The 25,529-nt window shown below is 45.5% G+C and overlaps 1 protein-coding gene across 4 annotated transcripts in view; it reads left to right on the top strand.

Moving 5' to 3' along the window:
• Window positions 1-25,529, top strand: part of WIPF3 (WAS/WASL interacting protein family member 3) — a 70,904-nt gene that overhangs the window by 36,820 nt on the left and 8,555 nt on the right. For 2 of the 4 annotated variants that reach the window (XR_010381637.1, XM_064487481.1), the window contains exons 3-8: window positions 10,738-10,870; window positions 12,937-13,068; window positions 14,055-14,828; window positions 17,715-17,864; window positions 18,873-18,974; window positions 19,752-19,810. Coding sequence is in view for 3 of the 4 variants with exons in the window: in XM_064487481.1 (XP_064343551.1) it covers window positions 10,738-10,870; window positions 12,937-13,068; window positions 14,055-14,828; window positions 17,715-17,864; window positions 18,873-18,974; window positions 19,752-19,810 (1,350 nt within the window). In the remaining variant the exon portion in view is untranslated. Of the gene's footprint in view, window positions 1-10,161; window positions 10,224-10,737; window positions 10,871-12,936; window positions 13,069-14,054; window positions 14,829-17,714; window positions 17,865-18,872; window positions 18,975-19,751; window positions 19,811-25,529 lie in introns of those variants that run through there. The other 2 variants (XM_064487482.1, XM_031455117.2) reach the window with 2 other exon arrangements.

Raw genomic sequence — 25,529 nt, 5'->3', positions numbered from 1 at the left:
TTCCTCAGATGATAGGTCTGTTCCATTTCAGCAAAATTCTTTCCCTGTCATAATTGTCACAGAGACATTTTGATGGTCATTAAGAACAATGAAAGCCTACGTTTCATCTTGATTCATTGCAGCTGTCATGACCTTCCATTTATTTCTGCTCTCCTTGAGAATTGCTGGCATTCAGTGAAACAGATGCTACTGTATTTTTAGGGGAGGGTTTGAGATGGCCCCATTTCATTAAAAATACACAAGGAGTGTCATTAGTAAGAGGGTATTGTATGAGTCACACTGTGGGTGCTCTGGCAGGCTCCTTCTGTGATTCGCAGGACAGAAATACTTGTTTTTATTTCAAAATTCACACTATATTTTCACATTAAATAACTAATTTTATTTCAGTGAATTTTTCTGGAGTGTTTATTATATATAAGGCATCGTTCTGAGCATTGGGAAGGTTGATTGAGACAGAATTTCTGCTTCAGGGAACTTACTTGGGGAGGATAGATGCCCATCAAGATGTGAAACATATGATCTCGGCAACTGGCACCAGAATTCTTAAGGAGGGACCCATCTTTGGGAATATATCTTGATAAACTGTGGAGGGGTGGGGTGGGGGTGGAATTTGAGAGCAGGAATGAGGCAATAATAAGAATGACTAAACTGTACCACACGAAACAAGGGTAAGAATTTGCTTTGTTCATAAGGGGTTGAGCAGAGGGAAAAGATAGTTAAGAAGGGAGTGAGAGAAAGGAGCCAGAACACTGGTTTGAGGTGAGTGAGTGGGGATGCTGGGCCAGGTGAAATCTGCCTGCGCTGGGATGATCAAAGGCCATGTAAGGGCCAGGGATGCCCCGTGCTCGGTGCCAGGCTGCTGCTGCTGCTGCTTGGAAAAGGAAGCCCTCCTGTTCTCCACCCACAGTTCAGTAAAGTTTACTGTCTTATGAATGCTTTATGTGGATGTTTTGGGTTTTTTGGTTTTTATTTTGAGGGGGGAGTGGGAAGAAAGGGAAGGATCACAGAAGGCTTTAAGCTGTGTTTCTGAGACCGTAAGAGTAGAGCAGAGATAGGATGAGTGAAAAGAAAATAGGAACCTAGAAGCCAGCGTGCCCGTGAGGCATAAATGCCCCTGAAATTGCAGAAGTCTTTAGGAGGCTTTGGGCTTCCCCAGGGGCATCAAGAAGGGCTCTGGGCCAGTCTCTTCTAGCTCTCAAGGGCTCAGGAAACCTCAGCTGGTATCTGTATACCTGGGATAAACTTCTAAAATGTATGGCTACTACATAATAATTGGATGAGTTGAAATGTAAAGAATTGATTGTACCTCAGATCAATTTAGGCTTCTCTGGAAGAGGCTTTATAGCTATGTCTTGGAAGATGAGTGTGATTTTAACTGGTAGAGTCAGAGGAAAGAGGCATATTGTATAGAGGGACTGCATGAGGATTGACTTTGAGATACACCAATACAGGGGATGGGGAACTCCACCTGGTGAGTAGCAGGTAAGCTGTGTGGGGTGGGAGGTGGAAACATGGTCAGTTTCTGGAAGGCCTTAAACACCATGCCAAATGAGTTTTATCCCGATTCTGTGGATGTCTCATCTAGATCTGAAGAAGAAAATTGGAGAGACAATATGAAATTTGTTTTTTTTTAAATTTTTTAATAGACTTTATTCTTTTAGTGCAGCTTTAGGTTCACAGCAGAATTGAGCAGAAAATACAGAGAGTTTGCACATAGCCCTCCCCACCCACACATATATACTCCCTTAACCTCAACATCCCTCATCAATGTTTAACTGGAGAGAGGAGATTTTGAAAGTGAGAGGCGTATTATGAGAGCACTTAAATTTGTGACCCTCAGACCTCCCACCTCCGCCTGCGCACCTGAAGGCTGACCTGCTCCCACGGCTTAGAAGGGAGCCGTGGTTTGAGTGGTGTGGGGAGAAGTGAAGCCTGGACATGAAAAGTGGTGGTGCGACTAGAAAGGGCGATAGGAATTAGAGACACATTTTGGAAGTGGAGTTGCTAGCAAGTAAATTTGACAAATCACGGAACATCAAACATGTGATACAGGGAGTTTTTGGTTTTGAGGTGGTTGACTCAAAGCGTATTGCTGAGATCCATATCACAAGAGGAGTAAGAGGACTACAGGGCTGTGTGTGTGTGAGTGTGTGTGTATTGGGGGGGTGATATGGGGAAGACAGTGAGTTTGTTTTGGATGTGTTGAGTTCAAGGTGCTTTTGGGACACTTATGTGGGGATATTCAGCGGTTAGCTGGAAACATAAGCCTGGGACTGCAAAGTCAACTCATTCTGAGGTGACCTATGTATTTTGCATTAATGCCAGCAAGGCCCAAAGTAGCTTGAGTAGATTCTAGGTGTTCCTGCTCTGCTGGCGCATTCCTGAACCTTACCCAGCGTGTAACATGTGGAAGTGTCTGGCTACCCTTTGCTCTGCCCCTGCCCATGGGAGATGCTCGGCGAATTTGGCTGTAGGATGAGTGAGAGCAGCAGTCTTAGATGAGCAAGGAGAAGAGTTTGTACTTTTCTCACAAATTGTGGCATAAAAGTACCTAATTTCCTGTATTTACTTTATATTCGACCTTTTGTCCATATACATCTAGAGGTAACAGGTATTTTCCTAATAACGAAATATAACTTTACAAAAGAGGTTTAAAAAATACACAGGGAAAAAGGCAGAGGGGTGGAAGAACCATGCGGTCTTAATCCTGCCTCTCTGCCTTCTTTCTCTTGTTTCTTTCTTTTGATCCATTAGATAATATTTTATACTACTTTATGTTATTCATTCATTCACTCATTCATTTATTTAAGATTGTTTTTTCATTTTAGGTATTGTCTCTAAAAAGCAGAACTCAAAGCTGTCTTTGTAGAGAACTTTAGGCTAAAATGTTGGGATTTATAGATCAAGAAAGTCAAACAAATACAAATGGGATTCCTGACGTGGAAGGGTCACTAGGTTTATGTGGTGAAAAATGAAGGAACAACATTTACTCCTCAGGTGTTGTGAGATGCACATTTAGATCTATGATGCATTTTGAACTAATTTATAAGGTATGAGGCTTGGGTTTAGTTTCGTTTATTTGCATATAGATGTCCAGTTGTTCCAACGTCATTTGTTGAAAAGACTAGCCCTTCTCTATTAAATTCCTTTGCACCTTTGTCAAAAATCAGTTGACCACATTTGTGTGGATTTATGTCTGAATCTCTGTTCTACTCCATTGATCTATGGACCTATCCCTTTGCCAGGACCATGCCATCTTAACTACTGTGCATATAGTCGGTTTTAAAATCAGATAATGTGAGTCCTCTAACTTTTCTTTGGCAAAATTGCTTTGGCTTTTTAGTTCTTTTCCCTTTCCGCATAAATTTTAGAATCAGCACATCTGTGTCTATTTAAAAATCTTATTGGGATTTTGTTTGACATTGCATTAAATTTATATATCATCTTGGGGAAAATTGACATCTTTATTATGCAGAATCCTCCAATTCATAAATACAGTGTATCTCTTCATTTATTTAGGTCTTCTTTCTTTTATCAGCATTTTATGGTTTTTAGAATCTGTACCCTGTGCATATTTTGTTTGATTTATGTACTTGGAGCTATTTTAAGTTATCATAAGTTTTTTTAAAAAATTCCAATTTCTAGTTGTTTATTACTGGTATATAGAAATGTAGTTAATTTTTGTATGTTGACTTTGTATCCAAAACCTTGCTAAACTCACTTACACTCATTTTTTTGTGTGTGTTGAAATTTTCGACATAGAAAATCATGTTGTCTATGAATAGAGACAATTTTATTTCTTCCTTTCCAACCTGTATGCCACTTATTTCTTTGTCTTACCTTATTGTACTCACTAGGACTTCCATTTATAATGCTGAATAAGAGTGGTGAGAGGGAGTGTCCTTGCTTTGTTCCTGCTCTTAGAGGGAAAATACTTCATCATGAAGTGTCATGTTAGCTGTAGTTTTTTTGTTGATGCCCTTTCTCGAGTTGATGAATTTCCCTTTCATTCCTACTTTGATGAAAGTTTTTATCATGAATGGATGTTGAATTTTGTTGGGTGTTTTTTTCTGCTTCAATGTATGTGATCATGTGATTTTTCTTCATTATATTGTTAATATGGTGGGCCTCATTAATTGATTTTTCTATATTGAACCAGCCTTGCAGTCTCAAAATAAACACCACATAGTTGTAGTTTGTTATTATTTTTATATATTACTTGGTTCTATCAAGTTCTTCATAGTTAAGGACAATAACATTTGCCTTCTGTCATGTAACAATAGTTAAGTTTTTCTTGTTTTGTCTCTAAAAAGTCTGTAAAAGTTGAGGCCTGTAGACGTAAGGTAATTTGCCAAAGTTATGCCACTAATAATTGGTGGGTCCAGGATCCCATTCAAGGTGAGGGGACTCTGGAACCCTCATTTTTAACTGCGAAAAAGGGCTGTCTCCCCACTGATAGGAGGCTGATGAGCCCCTCCATGTGTGACTCACTCTACCAAGACTACTTGACCATTGGTAAACCGGACCCAGACGCTTCCTTAGTGATTATGTCAGCCAGAACAAGATAGTAAATTGTAGAACTGACCCTTGAGCCCAGCTCTTTCCACTGTATCATACTGCCTCCTTAACAACTAGCCTGTGAATATACTTTTGGCAGCCCAACACCACCAAAAGAAGTGGCCAGGGAAGAACAAAGGATGTCAGGTGCATGGACCACCGAGATATCAGGCGGGGAGTGGAGGCCAAAGAAGGACTTCTTGGGTGCTAAATAGGGAAGGAAGGGCCTGCCTCTCTTCATTAGTGGGGATCAGAACTAGAGTCAGGTCCAAGGGTGATGATGGAATTATAGAGCATGTATGCTGAGCGGACAAGTTCTGGTGACCCAGGGGCCCAACCCAGAGAGATTTGGAAGCAGGTTCTGGAATGGATGAGAATATCATCAGGTCCAACAGTGCTGCCCTTGAGCTCAAATGTGGGTCATTGTTTCTCTAGGGTCCAGTCCAAGTCTGGACCCAGAGGCTTCTGTTGCACTCGCCATGCAAAGGACCCAAAAAAGTGACTGTGAGAAAAGAAAGTCTAGATTCATTTACATTATCATCTGTAATAGGTGATATACTTTGGAAACCTCTTGAACATTCTAGAAAGTTTGGAATTTCCCTCCTTTTGGTTATTTTTGTTACCTTTTCCCCTTTCATATTTGAGCTGTGCTCATAATCTTTGCCTATTTCAAAGTCAACAAAGGGTGGCCATATGCTAAAAACACTACATTTTCCCTGAAGCCAGCCAGGAGGTGTGAAAGGAGAGTAGGGGGCTGACACTCGGAAAGAAAGAGGTGGACCTGCAGGTTTGACCCACGCAAGGTTCTGTGTTACCTGAAGAGGGAGTTTCAGGTACAGGCTATTTACAGTTGAGGCTATCAGCCTCCCAGCATAAGGTTACTCTGAGCAGTTTCCATTTTAGGTGCTCTCAGCCCTCCTCCTGCTAAGACGGTTGCTGGCTCACATTTAATGCAGTAATCAGGCGGTTCTCAGAGCCCATCATTCAGCCTTGGCTGTCCTCTCTGGCCCTGGCAAAGGCCTGGCACTTAGCTCCTCGGGCCCCAGCCTCCCCCCTCCCCTCTCTCCCCACCCTTCCTTTTCCTTCTGATGCCCTTCCCTGCCCCCTCCTTCCTGCTCTGGCTGTCACACACCATGTGAAGTGTCATCTGCCATGGTCCCAGGCCAGAGGGCAGTCAGACCACTCCCCCACCCAGCCACAGGCTTGCCATGTATTTCCTGAGTGTTCAACTTTCACTGTTTTCCTGGGTGATCAGGTCAGTACTAAGAAGTAAACAGCATGGTGGTTAAGAGACCCTGACGTGCCTGGGAAGGGAGGGCTTGCCCTATGGTAGCGCTACTTTATAACACTGTGGGTAGAAAAATGTTGGTCTTTATAGGTAAACGCAGGGTAGCATACAGAAATGCAGTCAAGCTCAGCAGGTAATATGAATGACTTTGAATTTTTTATCCCAAGGGAAATGGAAAAAAAAACCATTGAAGGTTTTGAGCAAAGTGACCTGATCTAGGTGGCAGGTGCTCTGCTAAGGGTAAGCATGTTATTCTAGGAACAAAAAAGGGCTCTTTATCTGGCCTTCCAGAATCAGGAGGCTTCCTGGAAAATAGCCAAGAGACAAGTGTAAAAGGGGAAGAGAGATCAGCTCCAGCTAAGGTCCAGAAGTGAGCTCCAGCATGGAATGCTTAAGAAGTGGACTGTCTGGGCTGGTCACTAAGGGCCTTGTGCAACATGAAGGGATTTGAACTTGCTCCTGAGGGCAGGGGGGGAGCCAGCAAAGATTTTTATGGCAGGGAGGAGCATGACAAGTGACACGTCCTTTATCTACACCACTCTGGTGGCTGTGTGGAGGAGGGCAAGACAGGAGGCACGAAAACCAGGTGAGGGAATCCAGAAGTGCTGGTGGCCTATATTAAGTCAGCATCACAGAGATGGGGAAAAGGAGCCAGATTCCAGAGTAATCACTCAGGAAAAAGCAACAGGAGTTTGTGCTTGAGTGGCTGTTGAGAACGAGAAAGAGGGAAGGGTCCACGATGACCTCCAGGTCCTTGGGCAAGGAGATAGCTGCCAGCACACAGCAACCAAAGTGATACCAGTGGATGAGATGACTCTGATGGGTGGGCTTCCTCATGGATGCAGAGAATAGGACCAGACTCACCTATAGCCCACACCCCCAATGAAAAGGTCCTAACTCTGCTTCACCTCCTAATTGGAGCAGGGGCGCTGGGTGAGGCAGCTTTGTACTCTAGGTGACAATCATGGGTCCATATACGGTTGTCGAAGATACCAGGCTTTAAAAAAGTAGATTAAAAGGTCCATTCTTTTTGTTCATGGGTTTTAATTGCATATTTGGATTTCTGAAAATGAGAAATAAAACCGTTAGATCTCAAAATGCCTCATTCTGGGACAGCCTGACATGTGTCCATTTAGGGTGCAGGGAACCCCTGACAGGAGAGAGTCAGTGTCCTCTGAAAATATTTCACATCTCTTTTGGCTCTCAGGCTCTCTGTCCTACATAGAGATGGTAGCAGCGGGAGGAAGGCAGTGCCAGCTCTGGCTTTCCTGGGGATTCAGGGTTTTGGTAGTGAAATACAAGCATCCTGGCTGCTGATACCTGTCGGCCCCCAAGTTTGGAGGTGGCGGGAGGAGGCTGAGGGCAGGGGTGATGAGCAGGCTGTGCACCTGGCCCCCTGAGTACTACTTTGAGGTTTAACAGCCACATTGGAGAAGGTACCTTTAGGAGACTGCAAGGCTGAAACTGTACTGGAATGATAGGGTTTAGATAATCCTTGAGACAACCTGCTAGATTTGGATCAGCCCACTAGATTTTTATTAGTGTTATACATAGAAACTGGTGTCAATCAGACAGACCCCGTAATGGCACAAGGTGGCAAGGTAACCAACAGCAGGAGGACGTGCATTTCATTCCATTTGGGCTGGACTGCCATCCCCCTCCCCAGACTATACTGAAGCCTGATCGACTCATCTGTTGGAACGACCCATGGATATGCAAATACTTTTATAATTTATCAAGACAAGAAGACAGACACCCACCACCCTTGGCTTGTTTCTAATCTCCCGGGTTCATTTCAGTTTTTCAGCCTTTACCTGGCAGGGAGATGGGCTCATTTGCATTACTATCCTACTACTTTACATCTTTTTGGATCTGGGCTATTCCCCTTGAAGCTCACTTTAGAAGAACTGAGTCAACAAAAGCTTTGTGTGGAACTCAAACCGTCATGCCCAGTAACAGTGTTAAGAAAGAACAGAGCTAACTTTGAAATGATGTTTTAGTTTCTTGTTTTGTGTGTAGGAGGACACGGAGGTGTGTTTGGTGGATATATTTGCTATGGGAAAAGTGTCCAGGAGTGGCTTTTCTCTCTCTTGATTATATTTGTGGTAGAGTTGCCAATAATCAGGATTTACATAAAATAAAAGACCCCCAGAGAATTTTTGAAAATCTTCTCTTTTCTGTGTCTGTATCCTGTAACCACACTAACAAGACTTCTTAAGGTTGGAGATTGAGGAAAGCGAATTACAGATGGTTAATAAATACTGGAGATGGAGTAGAAACAACTGTCACTGTATAATATGGTCTTCAGTGTGCGAATGAGGATGTCCTTAGATGTCCTCTTGTACAAAACCCATTAAGCCGTGGTCACCTTAGCCATGAAGCTCCTCTACGTCACAGGAGAGGATTGAAAGATACCATGTAATCTCAGGTGAAGGAGAGCCCTCTAGTGGAAAATTATCAGGGCAGGCAGCAGCGCAGGAATAAAAGCAGAGAAGTCAAAAAAGGAACGTTAGATTTAGTCCAGCAAGTTGAACTGCATCACTGACGCATGATGTGACTGACTCACTACATCCTCGTACTGATTTGAAAGACGTTTATCAACAAGTCTGCCTTGTGGAACTGTCAAGAATGTATTGAGGCTTGTGCTAAGTAGGTACTCAAATTAAAATCATTATTCCAAGGACATGCAACGTTCCTCATAGCCCTCACCTAAAAAGCTTGGGATGGGCCAGGTCAGGGAGCAGGGGATGCATTTTGGTAATAGATTTAAAAATCGAGTCTGAAGTAGCTGAGATGATTCCCACCTCCCACCCCCACCTCTACCCAGGGATTGTTAAAATAGGGTTTGACCATTGTTCCAGCTGCTTTAAACAGAATGCAGTTCACTGTATTGTTTATCTTGTAACTAAGAAGAAAATTCTAAAGTGCTTTCTCCCCCTAATGCTTGACCATAATACATGCCTGAGATTATAATACCAGATGTTTACAGAAATTTTCATGCTCTCTTGGTCAGATTTAAAAATCTGAAAACTTTGCAGTTTAAAATGATTTATTGGTATTAATGATGTATATAGAGAGATTTCTAAAATCATGTGTGGGGAAATACCCTGCTGTACTCTGCAATTCACACATGCATTCTTTAAAAAAAAATGTGTATCGTTAGGGTTGAGGCCCTTGCTCATAGCTCTATTATTGACCATCATCCATGAGCCCCTTTCAAAGGGTCAGAAAGCATGTTTCCAGGCAACAAGAAAGTGACTTTGAAGCTTGTGCCCTTCAAAGCCTGTGTAAGATACATCGCCAACCAGCGCGGTAGAACTGGAGGGTGAAAATGCGGACTCGGCACATTTTAGCTAAAACCACAATTGCCTATGTTTCGAGTCTGTGACACTGGAGAGTCTCTAACTGTCTAGTTGGCAAAGCTGACTTGTCATTTTCTGACAAATAGCTGTATGGAGAAAATAGCTATAGCAAGGGCTTCAAGGACCATCTAAGGTCTGCTACCTTCCTTGCAGCCTGCCCAGTGTATTATGCATCCTGAATCTAGTTCATTCATTCACTCATTCATCCACTCATTCTTTCATCCAGTTCTTGAGCCTAGTTTTTGAGCCAGTTTTTGAGCCTAACTGGGGCCAGGTTTTACTCTCCGGAGATACACTGGTGAACAAAACAAACAAGACCTTTTTCCTGATAGGGAGTCCTGCAGAGGTGGTGAACCTTCAACTCATAACCAAAATTGGAAATTTTCCAGGAGGAAAGATAAATATAAGTTTATACACAGTGATAAAACTTACAGAAGAAAAGGAATATGGTGCCCTGGGAGAGAACCCTGGGTGGCTTTATTCAGACTGGGGGTCAGAAAAGACCTCTGAAATGGTGATGTTTAAGCTGAAAACCAAAGACACATGGTATTCCCTGTACAGCAGGTGCTTAAAAAGTATTCTTTGCTTTGAGAAATGTTTAACCAGCTCTCAGGTCGTCCTAACTGCAGAGGATCCTCCTGGCTGTGACTCCCAGTGCAACCTCACCCTTTCCTTATTTGCCACCAGCCGGTGTATGTTCTTTCTGGTGCTCTCAGGTTCTGGCAGCCCCTGGAGACCCTGCCATGTCAGCATAAGCTATAATGGAAGTGAAACAGTTGGCCCTCAGTGCTACTTGCAGAGATGAACAAAGGTTATTCTCATGAATATATATATTACGAAGCATTTCAGCAGTCTACAGAGCGCTTATCCTAACCGTAGGACCCTGCCCTTGATCGCTGCCGTGGTGCAGAGTAAAAAGCAGGCGGCCTTTGGAATTCAGCAGATCTGGATTTGAACCTAGCCCTGTGACCTTCAACAGAGACTTCATAGTCTGTTTTGTCACCTGTAAAATGAAGGTAAACTCACTGGAAACTCTCAAGGTTTTGTGAGGATTCATGGAATGCACCCAGGCACAGAGTAGAAGGCAGTCACCAAACCTTCATTGCAATCCCCTGGACATCTTTCTTTCTGGATTTGGTCCAGGAGAGGACCTGGGGTTACCAGGCAGGGTGATTATTCAGAACCTGGGAGCAAGGGTCAGGAACACACAGGCAGAAGCCCAGGTAAGTGGGTGGGGCTTACCTAGAAGGAGGAAGAGGGGCTATGCATTAGGGCTCCTTAAGACTTATGGGAGTTAGAGCACAGGAAAGAGTCCTTTCTAGGTTCCCAGGGACAGGGATGTACACAGGATAAGAGGTAAGTCCCCCTCGAGACCCGAGACCCATAGGTAGCTGCTGGAGAGATGGGCAGGGTAGGGCAAATAGGGAAGGCAGTAAACTACAGGAGGAGAAACTTACTGCCGATAAGACGTATGGCTTATCTATGAACGTTATGTGCGATTATGATCGAATCCCTCTTAATCCCTTACAGATAAGTACAGATACTTCCAGCTTGAGAAAGGCAGATCCGAAAGGTCGGAGTGCACTGTTGGCTGATATCCAGCAAGGAACTCGCCTACGAAAAGTCACGCAGATCAATGACCGCAGTGCCCCACAGATCGAGAGTAAGTGAGCCTCTGGGCCACGCCTGCTGAGAGCCAAAGGCAGGCTGCCTGAGGCTCAGCCAATCACCCCAGGCTTGTTTAGGGCAGGGGCCACAGTTGTTACCCAGGACACACATCAGGCCATCTGAGACCTGCTCAACGTACAGTCCACGTGGGCAAGAGAATCAGAGCTACCCTTCCAGGGCTGCAGATGGCTTCTAGCATATCTACCATCTCTTTTCAAATGCTTAAAAAGAAACTTTATAAGATAACTTTTAATTATGGTAAAATACACATATAAAATTCACCATTTTAATCATTTTAAAGTGCCCAATTCAGTGGCATTTATACATTCACAATGTGATTGCAACCATCACCTGCCTATTTCCAGAATATTTCCATCGCCCCAAAAGGAAACCCCATACCCATCAGTATTCCCTCCCTACTCCCTCTGTCCCCCAGTCTACTAAATCTACTTTCTGTCTCTATGGATTTGCCTATTCTGGACATTTCATATAAATAGAATCATACGATATGTGGCCTTTTGTGATTGGCTCCTTTCTCTTCACATAATATTTTTACAGCTCATCCATGTTGTAGCAATGTATCAGTACTTTCCTTCTTTTTATTGTTGAATAGTAATTCATTGGATGAATGTACCACATTGTGTTTATCCATTGTGTGGCAACATTTAAAGATCACTTGCCCTGTGTCAACATAGTCTTCAAACTCAATGAGAGAATAATTAAAGTCTCACAGGATCATATGACTATAGGCTTCTATGTCTTCTAGAGTATGATGGTTCAAAAGGAGCCTTGTGCTTGGGTCAGATGACCCATGTTGAGTTCTGATCCTGCTACCAGACAAATCAGGAAACCTCCCTGAGCTTCAGTTTGCTCATCTGCAAAATGGGGGGGATAATAATACCTGCCTGCTTTTTTTGGGTCAAGATTGTTGAAGGTTTAAAAAATATATGCAGAACTATTTTTCAGTGTAAGGTATTATGTTTCCATATATTTTGCAATGATGCATAATGGTAATTCTCAAAAATAGTCCTAAAATTAATTGTATCCAGTATCTGTAATTATATACGTTAATATGTAAGGGTAGACAAATTATTTTAAGAAATATTTTCAATATTGATTACAATAAAAATTAGTTTCTGGCTAGACCCACTATCTAATTAGTTAAGCCCAATTAACAGATAAATCCATTTTATTGGACCACACACTTGCTTATCATTCCAGTGAAGAGGTAATGTGTACTGTTAATACTTGGAATAATCTGGCCACATTCATCCACCAGGGGCCATTGCGCCATGATTTCTCTGTGCATATTAGCTTCAGGCTATGAAAATTTTCTGCCAGGAATTCTTGTAAGCTGAATGTCTTCTCATTTTATGCAGTTGGTAATCACACACATCTGGAAGTGAGTGACTTCTAGAATTAGTGACATCTCTTCTCAAGGGCTCACGAGCTCTCTCCTCCATAGGGAAAAAAAAGGGGCAGGGAAGAGCGCAGGGCTCGGTGAGTGGGAGCTGGGGAGACAAAGAAGGAAAACGCCAAAGCAGAAATCACTGCAGACCTTTGCTTCCTGCTTACAAGTTCCGGGCCAGGCTTCGTGGACAAGAGGTTAAAATTACTGCCTGCATCAAATCGGGGGATTTTCTTGGTCTAGTCCTCCCACAAGAGTCAAGCTGAAAACACGGCAAGCTCTATACCTCCAGTGTTCGGGTTTTCTAACTTGAAGGGTCCTGCCAGTTCCCCCTTTGGCATCTACTAAATGGCAGTGCAGGGATGCCTTGCTTTTGATCCCTTTTCAGAGCGGTCACTACTGATGGTTCTTTGGTGGCCTGAAGAGGGGGACAGACAGGCCTAGATATGAATTTACAGCTCATCCATGTTGTAGCAATGTATCAGTACTTTCCTTCTGGGCATCAAGGCAGAAGTGCTTGAGAAAGACACCGAGGAGAAGGGTAACACTGGAGGCGGGAGAAGGGGAAGACAGCCATGGGCAGTGTTAGACCACGGCCAGGGTGAGAGTTGGAGGCTCAGCCCTACTCACATACTTGCCTCTTCTCTTTAAAGATTCTAAAGGAACCAACAAAGAAGGAGGAGGTCCTGCAAACTCCCGAGGCGGGAGCACACCCCCAACCCTGGGAGATCTGTTTGCTGGTGGCTTTCCGGTGTTACGCCCAGCAGGCCAGAGGGATGCAGCAGGTAAGGAAGGGTTCAGGCTGGCTACCTTCTGACCCCTGTCTCCTTACCTTGTGGAACCAATGGGGCAATCCTCACCTGCCATTAAGGTGACATGTTTAGAGTGACAGTCAGGTAGTAGGAGATCTTGTATTTGGAAGCCTAAGCACCGGAAGTTTCCAAGACACAGAATTGTTTTTAAGGGATCTTTGAAATCCTCGTCCTGTTTAAATCATCCTACTGTAATCATTGAAGAATGAGTTACCATAGTGTAGAGTGTCTAGCAGTGGTGTGATGGTGGCTCATGTCAGTCACAGTAGATGATCTTAGTGACATCACTGCAGACTCACTGGCAATGGTGAGTGGTCATGATTCTCCATCATCATATCAGTTCAGTATTGCTGTGTAACAAACCCTACATGTTAGGGACTCTAAATAAACCATTTATTTAGCTTACAGCTCTATGGGTTGGCGGTTAGGGTGGCCCCAGCTGGGCCCCCTCTAGCATCTACCCATAGGGTAGGTGGCTTTGCTAATGTTACATTTCTTGTATCTCTGGTGCTTCCGCTGGGACAGCTGGCCTGACTGATCCATCTGGTCTCTCAGTATCTAGCAGACTGTTCAGGCTTGTTTTCATTGTGGTGGCAGGGTTCCAGCAGAGAGGACAGTCCTGTGCCCAGGGCTGGGAGACTGGAATCCTTGGCAGAACAGGGTAGAGGTGGAATGGAACAGGAAGGCTGGTGCCACACAGCAGACAATCTGATCACTTGAGCTGGTCTTGTCTCAGAGGAGGACAGCGCGTTTATGCTGGCAGGAAACTTGGGGCTGGTCCAGCTGGCCGTCTTGGGTGACAGCTGCTGCACCTGAGGCCTGCAGTGGACATGTGGGAAGAGTGTCTACCATGCAGTTCACTGACACCATGCTGGACAGCGACCGTCATCACCACCCACTCCCTTGGGTTTCTCCTACTTCTACCCGCTGAGCTAACTCAGAACTTGTTTCGCTTCCAGGTGGCAAGATAGGGCAGGGCCCTGGTTCCCGAGCGCCTTCTCCCCGGCTTCCCACCAAAGCTATCAGCAGCCCACTCAACGCCCCCGCATCTCCCAGGCTAGGCAATGCCTCGGAGGCTCATGGCGCTGCCAGGACAGTCCCCCCTCGCCCCAGCATGCCCGCCCCGCCTCCTCCCACCCCGCCCCCACCGCCCCCGCCCTTACCCCCACCCCTGCCCCCGTCCTCCCCCATCAAAGCCCCGCTGGTGTCCCCACCTGGCCCACCAGCGAAAGGGAGCCCCTCAGTGGTTCCATCCCTGGTGGTTGCACCCCCTTTGCCCTGCACACCTCCCCCTCCGCCTCCACCTCCGCCACCTCCGCCAACTCCGCCAACTCCACCCCCGCCGCCCCCCGCCCTGGTTCCCAGTGACAAGGCAGTGAAACCTCAGCTAGCGCCTTTGCATCTACCGCCCATCCCACCCCCGCTCCCTCTCCTCCCACCTTGTGGGTATCCGGGACTCCAAGCCGATGCTGCCAGCCCTGCCCAAGATGTTCAGGAGCCTCCAGCCCCGCCGCCCCCGCCACCCCCACCCCCCCTTTACGCCTCGTGCATCCCCAGGTCCTCTTTGCCTGCACCCCCTTTGCCAGGCGCTAACAGCAGTGAAACCCCACCCCCGCTGCCCCCCAAATCCCCCAGCTTCCAGGCCCAGCCACCGAAGCCCAGCGTGCAGGTGCCACCTGCCCCTCCGGGATCTCAGACGTTCCTGCAGAAGAAAAGGCCAGGCAGAGGCGCCGGTAAGTACTACAGTTCTGGTTTTGGGGTGCTGTGTCAGAGGATGAGTTGACTGTTGGCAGCAACTATGGAGGTGCTTCTGTGGGCCATTTGGGAACAACCGGGGATGTTTTAAATCTTGGGACTTTGTCTTAGAACAGACCTGTTCAGTGCCCCTGTGGAGCACAATAAAAACTTGTTGTATGGGCTTCATACTGGAGGTATTCATGTTAGAGACAGGAAATCAAGAGAGTGAGCCTGGAAGACTTGTTGAAGATCACACAGACCACATTACAGGGATTCTGGCCTTGATCACCATTACTAGCTGTGTGACCCTGGGCAACCACGTAGCCTCTCTGTGCTTCCTTCTTGTCTGTGAAATGGTAATAGCAATAGTTCCCCGAAAATGCATTTGTTGGAACAGTGAGATCTAGAGAAGGATCATTCGTTTTTACTTTGTTGAAACAGTGAGATCTAGAGAAGGGTCATTCGTTTTTACTATCACCATTCAGACTCCAAATCTACTCCCAGGGTGGAGGTGGCTGAGGGTGCAGTTGTTTCCAGAACCAGCTCTCCTGTTTGATTTTTGCCTGACTTAATTACAGTCTGGCTTCTGGCCAGAATCTTGAGTGGCCTCAGTAGATTAGATTAGCCCTTAGCCTTATTTTTGGCAAGTTTTCCAGCTGACTCAAAAAAATTGAGGGTCCATATTTTCAGCCAAACATTGAAAAGAATCATGTATCCAGCAGAGATGATTATGATTGAATATATATGCCCCATGGCTGTGATTTCCATGAAGTGGTAAGGCTTCTATCACCTTCTGTGTCCTTCTAAAGGACACACTACACATCCACACACACCCATGTACACACACATACTCATCCACACATGCAAACACACTCAAAAACACCCACACATACCCTCCAACAAACAGCCACAGTTATACATACACACACATATTCCTCGGTTTTTCAGAAAATCTTTTGATGCAGGAAGTTTCTTAAATGTGTATCTTTAAATTAAGAATGATACAAGCTCATTGTAGAAAAAACAGGAAAAAATTGAAATCACCCATAATAACATCACCCAGAAACAGAAACTGTGTTTCCTGTCTTTTTTTCCTGAATATATCCACATATATCCATGGTTAACACTATTTTTTATGTACTATTTTCTGTTGTTTTTATTTAATATTAAAAACAATTCCGATATAATCTGATATTTGTCATATCATTAAAATATACCTATGAGCATGTTAATAAGATAATTAATATATACTAGTGTTAGAGATTTAGGTTGATTCCATTTTTTGTTATTATAAATAATATCACAGGAAATAAATACTTTTATAGCAATTGTAGTCACATTTTGGATTTTTTTTTTAAAGATGGGTTCCTGAAAGGGAATTCCTGATACAAAAAGCAAAAATATTTTTAAGGCTTTTGGTTACAGGAAATAAGGTTTTAATCATTCTCTTTCCAGCTGACTAATCACTTATCATAAGATCCAGCACTGGTACTGGGGAGCCCCATCTGACACTTGTGATTCTTAAATATTTAAGGCATGGTGGGAAAAAAAACAAACTATGCTTTACATTCAGAGAGATCTGAGTTCAAGTCCAGCCTTCTCATCCACGCCTGTGTAACTTCATGCCATTTTTTTAATGCTCTTGAACCTTGCTTTTTTTTTAGTTTGACAAATGGAAATAGCAATAATAACACATCTCGCATAGGATTGTTATGCATATTAAATGAGAAAATGTGCCTGAAGTGCTTTGCAGGTAGCTAGGTCTCGGCATGATTTCCCTTCCTTCTCCCTAACCATGTGGAGGGGCAGCTTTTCACCCAGAACAGGGGTCAGCAGCCCCATAGCCGCTTTATTTAGTCCACTTGTGGGAGCAGGTAAATCCTAGTGGACCCCAGTACAGAGGAAAGAAAGACCAGCAAGGGGGAGGGTGGGGACTGGGGAGGGGGAGGGAAGAGGGTGGGAGCTGCAGGGCAGGTGCTCTGACAGCAGCCAGCCATGGAGGAGAACAGCTGTTGAGCCGGGAGCCGTCACCAGCTCCAGAGCAGCAAACCCGAGGCCAGGAATGGATGCAAGTCTGGCCTCTCTCGCTGTATCTTTGGACATGAAACTTAATTTTCCATGAGCAATATGAGGATAATTTCTGCTTCAGGCCAAGCGTGGGGAAGAGGAGGAGGTTGTCATTGTGAACGTCTTGGAACAGATAATAATGGTGCAGTTGTCATCCCTTCAAGAGCGGAGCAACCTGTGTTGATGTGCCAAGACAGTGGGGTTATTAATTGCCAGATGAGCCATAAAGAACAGTCTTGGCAAAGGAGAGTGAGGGTCCCACAGGGGTTGTCAGGAAAGGTTTGATGAGTAGGTGGGATTTGAGTTGGGTCCTGGTGGGCAGGTAGGATATAGATTGACTGGAAGGAGAAACGAGGGTCTGCAATGCAGGGGAACCAGTGTGAACAGAAACACGGGGCCAGGCTCAGAGCCCCAGACAGCTTGTTCATCTGGCCTCCCTCTGAGCCTCACCTGCTTAGACTCTGCAGTGGTTCCCCTGTCTTGGGCTGTCATCATCGTGAATACAATCACAACAGCTAACATTTACTGAACCCTTACCACATGCCTCTGGACTTTAATCAACTCTTTTAACCCCCTCAACAAACCTAAGAGGTATGTATATTATTATTATTCCCGTTTTATAGATTAGAGAACTGAGGCACAAAGAAGTTGTGTTATTATTCCAGCAGGAGAACTGGGAGTCAGTCACAGGCAGGGTGGCTTGAGAGGCTTTTTATCACCCATCGTGTTACATCCAAAGAGCTCAGTATCTCACCTCTTGCAGGAAGTTAGAGCATCTGCCATCCTATATCTAATAAGCCGTCCTCTTCTTTCAGGGACCAGTGGGGGAAAGCTAAACCCACCCCCGGCACCCCCTGCCAGGTCACCCACCACGGAGCTTTCAAGCAGGAGCCAGCAGGCCCCAGCCTGGACCCCGACCCAGCAGCCCGGAGGTCAGCTGCGGAATGGAAGCCTGCATATCATGGGTAAGCGGGGCCCACCATCTGCCGTGCTGGCTGTCAGTGAGGAGTGGTTTCCTCTGGCCTGGGGGGAGTCGCCCAGCCCACAGTGCTGTCATTTCAGAGTCTGTGCTTAAAATCAGGGGGCTCACTCTAGCACAGAACAACCTACAGGTTGTGTTAAAGAAGATTTTTCTTGAGGCTTTCAAGAGGGAAAACCCACTCTCCAACCTTCTGATTGATAGTAGAAAGAGAGAAGATAACCAACATTTGACCTGTGTGCGTGTTTGACTGTCTGTCTCCTTGGAGAAATCAGGCATCAGCCAGAAAGATAGACTGATTTGGACAAGGTGAGAGGATGGATGGAAGGCCTGCCAGCAGGGGGACAATTAGGACAAAAACCCTGCAATAGGAGAGAAAGTCATCTGGGTCAGATGTGACTAAAAATCTTTGGATCCCTTTGTGGGCTGAGCTACTGTCAGACACAAAGCCTAGATCACAAAGAAGGGCCTCCACGCATGAAAGGGCCACAAGACCCCTCTCCTCTTGCCATCAGGCGCCCAGGGCAGAACCCATTTGCTTTGGGAAGCCCAGGTCCCCAGCTGGGTGCAGGCTGTTCTCTCTCCTTCCTACCAGCCAGGCTGAGGACTCCTGTCCTGCCCACCCCTCCCCAGCATAGTCCTCCCCAGGAGCACAGCAGGGGCTTCAGGCCACGGGACTTTGCCAGTCCCTTGTTGCTGTCAGGTTCCCCACCTCTGACTTTGGACCCTGGAGAGGCCTGTGGTGCTTCTGCTCCCTGTAGAAGCTTGAAGTAAGTTGGAGTAGAGGATGGGGAGAGTCTGTTGATTTCACTTTTCCTGATTCGCTATATCCCAGCTAAACAATACAATCTGAGAGGTGAACAGATGTCTTAGGGGGGATAGCCCTGCCGTTAAAACCTTGCACGGGGCGGGCAAATCTGTGTGCTTCTGGAAGTTGTCAACACTTGGGTCATCATAGTAACCAGAGTAATTTTGCCATTTCCCATGTGTGCAGATGACTTTGAGTCTAAATTCACGTTCCATTCTATGGAAGACTTTCCTCCTCCGGACGAGTATAAACCATGCCAGAAGATTTACCCCAGCAAGATCCCCAGAAGTGAGTACCGCCCTGATAAGACTCCTGGTTTTCCCTGACTGGCCACAGGCTGTGTAAGGGGTGACCCCAGGATTTCAGTGTACTACTACAAGGAGGCAGTGCTGTTCATACTTTTGGAAGTTTCAGAACATTTATTAGTCCTAATCCCCAAGGGTTCATTTAGAGGCTTCTTACTGAACACCAGGTTCAATTATTTGGCATGGGATGTGGACGCCTAAATTTACCATTGGCCCCTCCCCAACACTGGGGCTTTTGACTAGGGAGCTAAATACCCAAGACGACAGCAAAATGGATCCAGGAACTTTGCATTAATAGTTGGGGAAGAACCCAAACCCCCAGTTCAAAACCCTGACAGACTGTGAAACAGAGAGTGCCCTTAGGTCAACGGTTCGTACCCTGGCTACGCATTAGCGTGACCTAGAGAGCTTTTAAAACTCCGAAGGCCAGGCTGCACCTCCATCAACTAAATCAGAATATCCAGGGTGGGACCTAGATGTCAGTGTTTTTGAAAGCTGCCAGGTGATTCCAATATCCATCCAAAGCTGAAAATCTCAGCCCAGGGAGCGCCTTCCTCCTTCTGATTTCATTGGGAGGCCAGGCTCCAAGAGACGCCTTCACTTGGTGACCTGTCCAGCCCTGAGAGTGGACGAGGAAGACTGGCGGCCTGCCCTTCGTGGCCAAAAGGGCAAGGAGTCAAATACTCTAGGAACTCAGGAAGCAAAGAAAAGCATGGTAGGTGTTGACCGCTGCCTACTAATTAATGTAATTCTTGTCCAGTGCTGATTCAATCCAACTGGCAGAAGCTGGTAAGAGGGAGGCAGAGCCTACAACATGGGGTGAGGGTCCAATGTGTTTGCCACCCCACAACGTGAGTAAGGCCCCCAACCGCAGACATCTGTGGAGCAGCATGGAAAATCGTCAGTGTCCAGGGTTAGCCCAAGACCAGGAACCCAGCTTTCTGACCCTCTCCTTGCAGTGGTGCCTTGGCGAAGTCCCTTCCCCAGGGTTCAGCTTCCTGCAGGGCAGACCAAGGAGTGCCAGTCTGCTCTCTGCTCAGGTCCAAGGTCCTCTCGGGGTCAGCCTGGGCAGATCTTTCTCTGCTGGAAGAGAAAGGGAGAGGGGAGGAGAATAAAGATGGACAGAGGGAAATTGTCCCATCTGGGGTTTGAATAAACTATGACAAGATATGGTGGTGGAGGAGACAGGTGCTGGGTCTGGCTCCTGTTCTTGCTCAGTCCAAGCTCAGCAGATGGGTGTGAACTGTCCACCTTGCTCCAGGCACCATGCTGGCACCAGAGACTATGAGGTATAAGAAACAAGGTCCCTACCATCGAGCTGTGACCGTGCACATTCCTGAGATAGAAGTGGGAGAAATTAATCTCTTCACGATGGAGAGTCCTAATGACTGATTGTTTAAAGTGCAGAGGGCACCACGGCAGGTGTGAGGGTGGAGGTGGAGGCTAGGGACCTGAAGGCATAGAGAGAGGTAACATTTCCACATAGGTGGAAAGACATTCCAGGCTGAGCACTGCATGCACCCAGGAGAGAGGCACGATAGTGTTTGGGGCATTTAGGACCTACGAGCAAGTCCCACGTGGTGTGTAAGGGCGCAGGCTGCCTGGATAGGACGGCACAGGCTGCCAGAGATGTTAGGCCTTGAGGGGCAGTGTCAATAAATAACATTTCTTTCCCCATCATGTGGAATGTTTACAAGAGTCACACGGATGAAGATCTAAGTGTGTTTATTGGAGGACAGCTTAGATAACAGCCGACTCCCTAATACTGCACCCTAGCATGAGGCTTGTGCCTCCCCCAGGCAAGGGGACTTACAGATGAGGGGTCTGCGGCTGGCCTCCTGGCAGCCACAGAGCCGGCCTCAGAGAGCTTTCCGCATGCCCAGGAGGGCAGGACAGGATATTCCTGCATAAATGGGCAGTCAGATTTCAAAGAGAGGACCTAGAAGGGGCCAGGCTGCACATGGCTGGTCCCTTCTCTTCACCTTTCTGGAAAAAGAGGGCAGAGAGAGCCTCGGTGTGTTACCCTATGGGAGGTGCCTATACACGAAAAGAAGAGGACAAGGAGGTGTGTTTCCTCCTAACATGAAAGATGTCTTCTCCCTTTGAAGACGTTGGAACTTGAACCTATAAGCAGAGAAGAACGGTCAGTAAAATACTAACCACTGCCAGCACAGTAAGTGACCCTATTGTGGACCCCGCAGATGTGCCTGGCATGGTTCCGGGCACTCTGCAGACCTTACCATAAGTCCTTAATGGAGGAAGTTTACACATAGGGAAAAGGAGGTCCAGAGAGGCCAAGTGACTTGCCTGAAGCCTCACAGCAAGTTAGAGGCAGAGCCAGGAATTTCAAATCCAGGTATTTCTCGGCCAGAGCCAGTGCTGCTTCCACGCGGCCACGGTGAACTCTGAGAAGGGATGTGATGAGATCTCGGTTGAGTCAGATGACCGGTAGCTTGATCAGAGGAGGTAGAGACCACAGTCAGGAAAGCTGTGGCCTTGATCACAGTCCATGGGAGGGAGGATGGATGCGGGTGAGGGTGGCCGGGGTTTGGGGATGCAGACCTTGGGAGGAATGGGGGAAATGGAGGGGCCAAGGACCGCTGAGTGTCTGCCTGGGCCTGGATGGATGATGTGGCTCCAAGAAGAAAAAGCGGGAAGGGAGCTGGTTTCAGGAGGAGGCGAGATTATCAGTCAGGCCAAGTTGAGTTGGGTGGAGAGCTGCAAGGGGGAGGTGACCTGGGGCAGGTCAAGCGAGGAGTATACAGGTCTGAGGCTGAGGGGTACAGTCAGGAATGGAACTAGATTTGTGGGTCATTAGTTTGGAGCCCTATCCTAAACCAGAGGTCAGCAAATGTTTTCTTTAAGGGGCCAGAAAGGACACCTTTGATGTTCTGTGGGCCATTTGGCCTCTGTCATGACTACTCAGCTCTGCTACTTTGACATGAAAACAGCCACAGACAATATGTAAGCAAATGGGCATGGCTGTCTTCCAGTAAAACTTTATTTGTGAAAGCAGGTGCTGGCTGGATATGATCTGCTGGCTGTATTTTGCTGACCTCTCTGCCCTAAACCACCCCCAAAAAACAGAATTTTAAAGATCATTGTTATCCAGCCTTTCTCAGTATTGTGCTGTGGAGTCCTTCAACCTTCAGACTCAGTACATTCTAGTCTAAAGTCAGCTGCATTTTGAGCCCATGGTGCCTAGTCTCATCCTGAGAGTAGAATAAAAGCTATGTCCCCCACAGCTCACCCGGAGGGCACAGGTGGCAGTCTGTGCTGGGTGTCTCTTCTTTCAGAGAGATGTTCAAATCAGTGTCCACGCCAAAATAAGTAATCCCATAATGATCAGGATGGAACAGTTAAAACCAAAAAAATCAATGAGCTGTTAACGAACTGACATCCTACAGACTAGAAAGGTCATTTGCCATTTCAAAAAGAAGATGCAATTTTCGATTGATGTGGCATTGGCAGACACAAAATGCTTCAGGAGCCTCCTAGCACAGTTCAGCGAGCGGGTTCCTGCCACCCTTGTGAGCCGTGGCGGAGAACCTTGTTAACTGTATGAGTGTGAGTATATATGATACAGGCCATGCCTGTCTGATTGCGTTTCTTCTTACAGTTTTCCTCTTGTATTTCCTTCGTTGACCTGGTAACCCACGATTCGAGTTCTTCATGGTCGGGGAGATAGCGTTGGTTCTGTCAGATGATGTGTTTTCACGCTCTTTTGTAGCGGTTCTGGGGCTCTGTCTCCTCCAGCCTGCTTGCTTTCTCTCTGTTCTCCCGATGCACAAACAGCACACGGATACCCTAAGGCTTAGCTCATCCCGGTGCCATCTTCACTGTCTCCACTTAGCAAGTGAGAGACTCGTTCTTTGGTAGATGATTTTGTCCAATTTTTAAATGTTTTTAAAAGACATTAGTAAGTTAAACAGAATCACCATCTGACCCAGCAATTCCACTCCTGGGTATATCCCCAAAAGAAATGAAAACAGGTGTTCAAACAAGAGCTTATAGACAAATATTCATAGCAGCGCTATTCCCAATAGCTGAAAGCTAGAAACAATCCGAATACCCATCAACTGGGGAATGGATGAACAAAATGTGGAGTAGCTTTGCGATAGAATATTACTGGGCAATAAAAAGGAGTGAAGTAGTGGTCCGTGCTCCGACATGGATGAACCTTGAAAACATGCTAAGTGAAAGAAGCCAGACATAAAAGCCACATATTGTAGGATTCCATTCATATGGAATATCCCAAATAGGCAAATTCAAAGACATAGAAAGTAGATTTAGCAGTTGCCGAGGGCAGGGAGTATGGAGAATGGGGAGTGACTGCTAATGGGTACCAGTTTCCTTTTGGGGTGATGAAAATGTTTTGGAACTAGATAGTAGTGATGGTTGCACAACAAAGTGAAAGTACTAAATGTCATTAATGGTAAATTTTATGTTATATGTATTTTACCACAATAAAAAGAAAGTGAAAAAATTCTGTCACTAGGAAACTTTGGGGGAAAATGCCCACAAATATTTATTAACATAATGATGGTAGAAAGGTGAAGTCATCATCATATCGACAGATATTTATTGAGGCCCTTAGCTGCTGGAGATTTAGATAAATGATCCCCCTGACACACCCTTGAGAAATTCACAATTTGGTGAAGGACAGACAGGAGGAGAGACAGACACCCAGACATAATGTTTCAGTCTGGTGTTCCCAGCAAAACCATCCTCATCATGGTCAGCTTAGTGGGAAGGTGGCTGATTAGAAATTTGACTGTTTTCATCCCAACTCTTTTTTTTTTTTTACTTTTAATAGTGGCTAAAAAGTACATAACATGAAATTTACCATCTTAACGATTTTTAAGTGTACAGTCCAATAGTGTTAAATGCATTCACATTGCCGTGCAACCAATTTCCAGAACTTTTCACCTTGTAAAACTGAAACTCTGGACCCACTGAGCAACTCCGTATTCTCCCCTCCCCTCAGCCCCTGGCAACCACCTTTCTACTTTCTGGCCCTGTAGCTTTGTGGGTTTGACTGCTCCTGGTCCCTCATATAAGTAGAACCATGCAATATTTGACTTTTTGAGACTGACTTATTTCACTTAGCATAATGATGTTCTCAAGGTTCATTCATGCTACAGCATATGTCAAAATTTCCTGCCTTTCTAAGGCCAAATAATATTCCATTGTAATTTTTTTTTTTTACCATGTTTTGTTTATCTATTCTTCCATCAGTAGACACTTGGGTGGCTTCCATCTTTTGGCTGCTGTGAACAATGCTGCTATGTATAGGAGTGAACCAGTAACTCTTTGAGACCCTGCTTTCAATTCTTTTATGTATATACCCAGAAGTGGAATTGCTGGATGATATGATAATTCCTTTTTTAATTTTTTGAGGAACTGCTATACTGTTTTCCATTTTACATTCCTTCCAACAGCACACAGGTGTTCCAGTTTCTCCACATCGTTGTCAACTTTTGGTGTTTTCTGGTTTTGGTGATTCGTTTGTAGCCATCTTGATGGATGTGAAGTGGTATCTCATTGTGGCCCAACTCCTTTTTTAAAATAGAGTCATTTACCCTTATAGCAAAACTAGCTACCGTTATTTCTATTAGCAGAGAAACTTCTCCACCAAGCACTGCAGTAACTTTAACAGTACTGGGTGGTTCACGTTATAAAATCAAAGAGTTAGATGTCCCAAGACCGAGAGAATCAGAAAACAGTGCCAGTGCCAGACTGCTTCTGCCTTTGCAGAGGGCAGTTGGGCAGTAAGGACCTCTGCTGGCGAGCTTATCTTAGCCACGCCTGGTCATTGCCCTTGACCACACCCCTCCTTATGGTCTTCCCCGGTGATCGCTCCGGATAAAATAGCCGCCCTTCCTGTCCTGTCACTTGTCTTCTCTTCAGCCGTCCCGTTTTCTTCAAAGCAGATATCACCTCCTGACACGCTGTTTATTTACCTGTCTCCTTCAGTGCAGTGCAGGTCCCTGGAGGGCAGGGACTGCATGCATTTTTACTCACTGGTCCATCTGCAGCTCCCAGCATGGGGCCAGGCACACAGACACTCAATAAACACTTGTTGAATTAATAAATAAGAATATCCACAAATTGCTAAAGCATTTACAGAGGAAACGTGAAAACAGCACAAATCTTCAATAATAGGGTTAAATAAATTAGGGCAGAACCACAGGCTGGAAATCAGGTATCTATTAAAAGAGCGCTGTTGAATATTTACTGACATGGGAAAAATGCTACACTACCTGGAGAAGTAAAAACAAAACCAAACCCAAAAAACCAGCATACTGAACGTACATTAAATAAAACCTACATTTAACTTTAAAAAGAAATGATTTCGTGAATTTATCTGGAGACAGAGAAGTGGATAAAAAAAAGAAGAGAGAAGAAGCTAGAAATACACACTCGATGGTGAAATGCTGGGTGATTTTTATTTTATTTTTATTTTCCTGATGTGTCACTATTTTGTCCAAGTGTTCTATGATGGATATGTATTACTTTTAATGATCGTTAAAACTAG

Source organism: Camelus dromedarius, chromosome 7, assembly GCF_036321535.1.
Source record: "Camelus dromedarius isolate mCamDro1 chromosome 7, mCamDro1.pat, whole genome shotgun sequence".
Taxonomy (NCBI): Eukaryota; Metazoa; Chordata; class Mammalia; order Artiodactyla; family Camelidae; genus Camelus; species Camelus dromedarius.
Note: the sequence above shows the minus strand (reverse complement) of the source record. Positions and strands in the feature narration are given on the sequence as shown.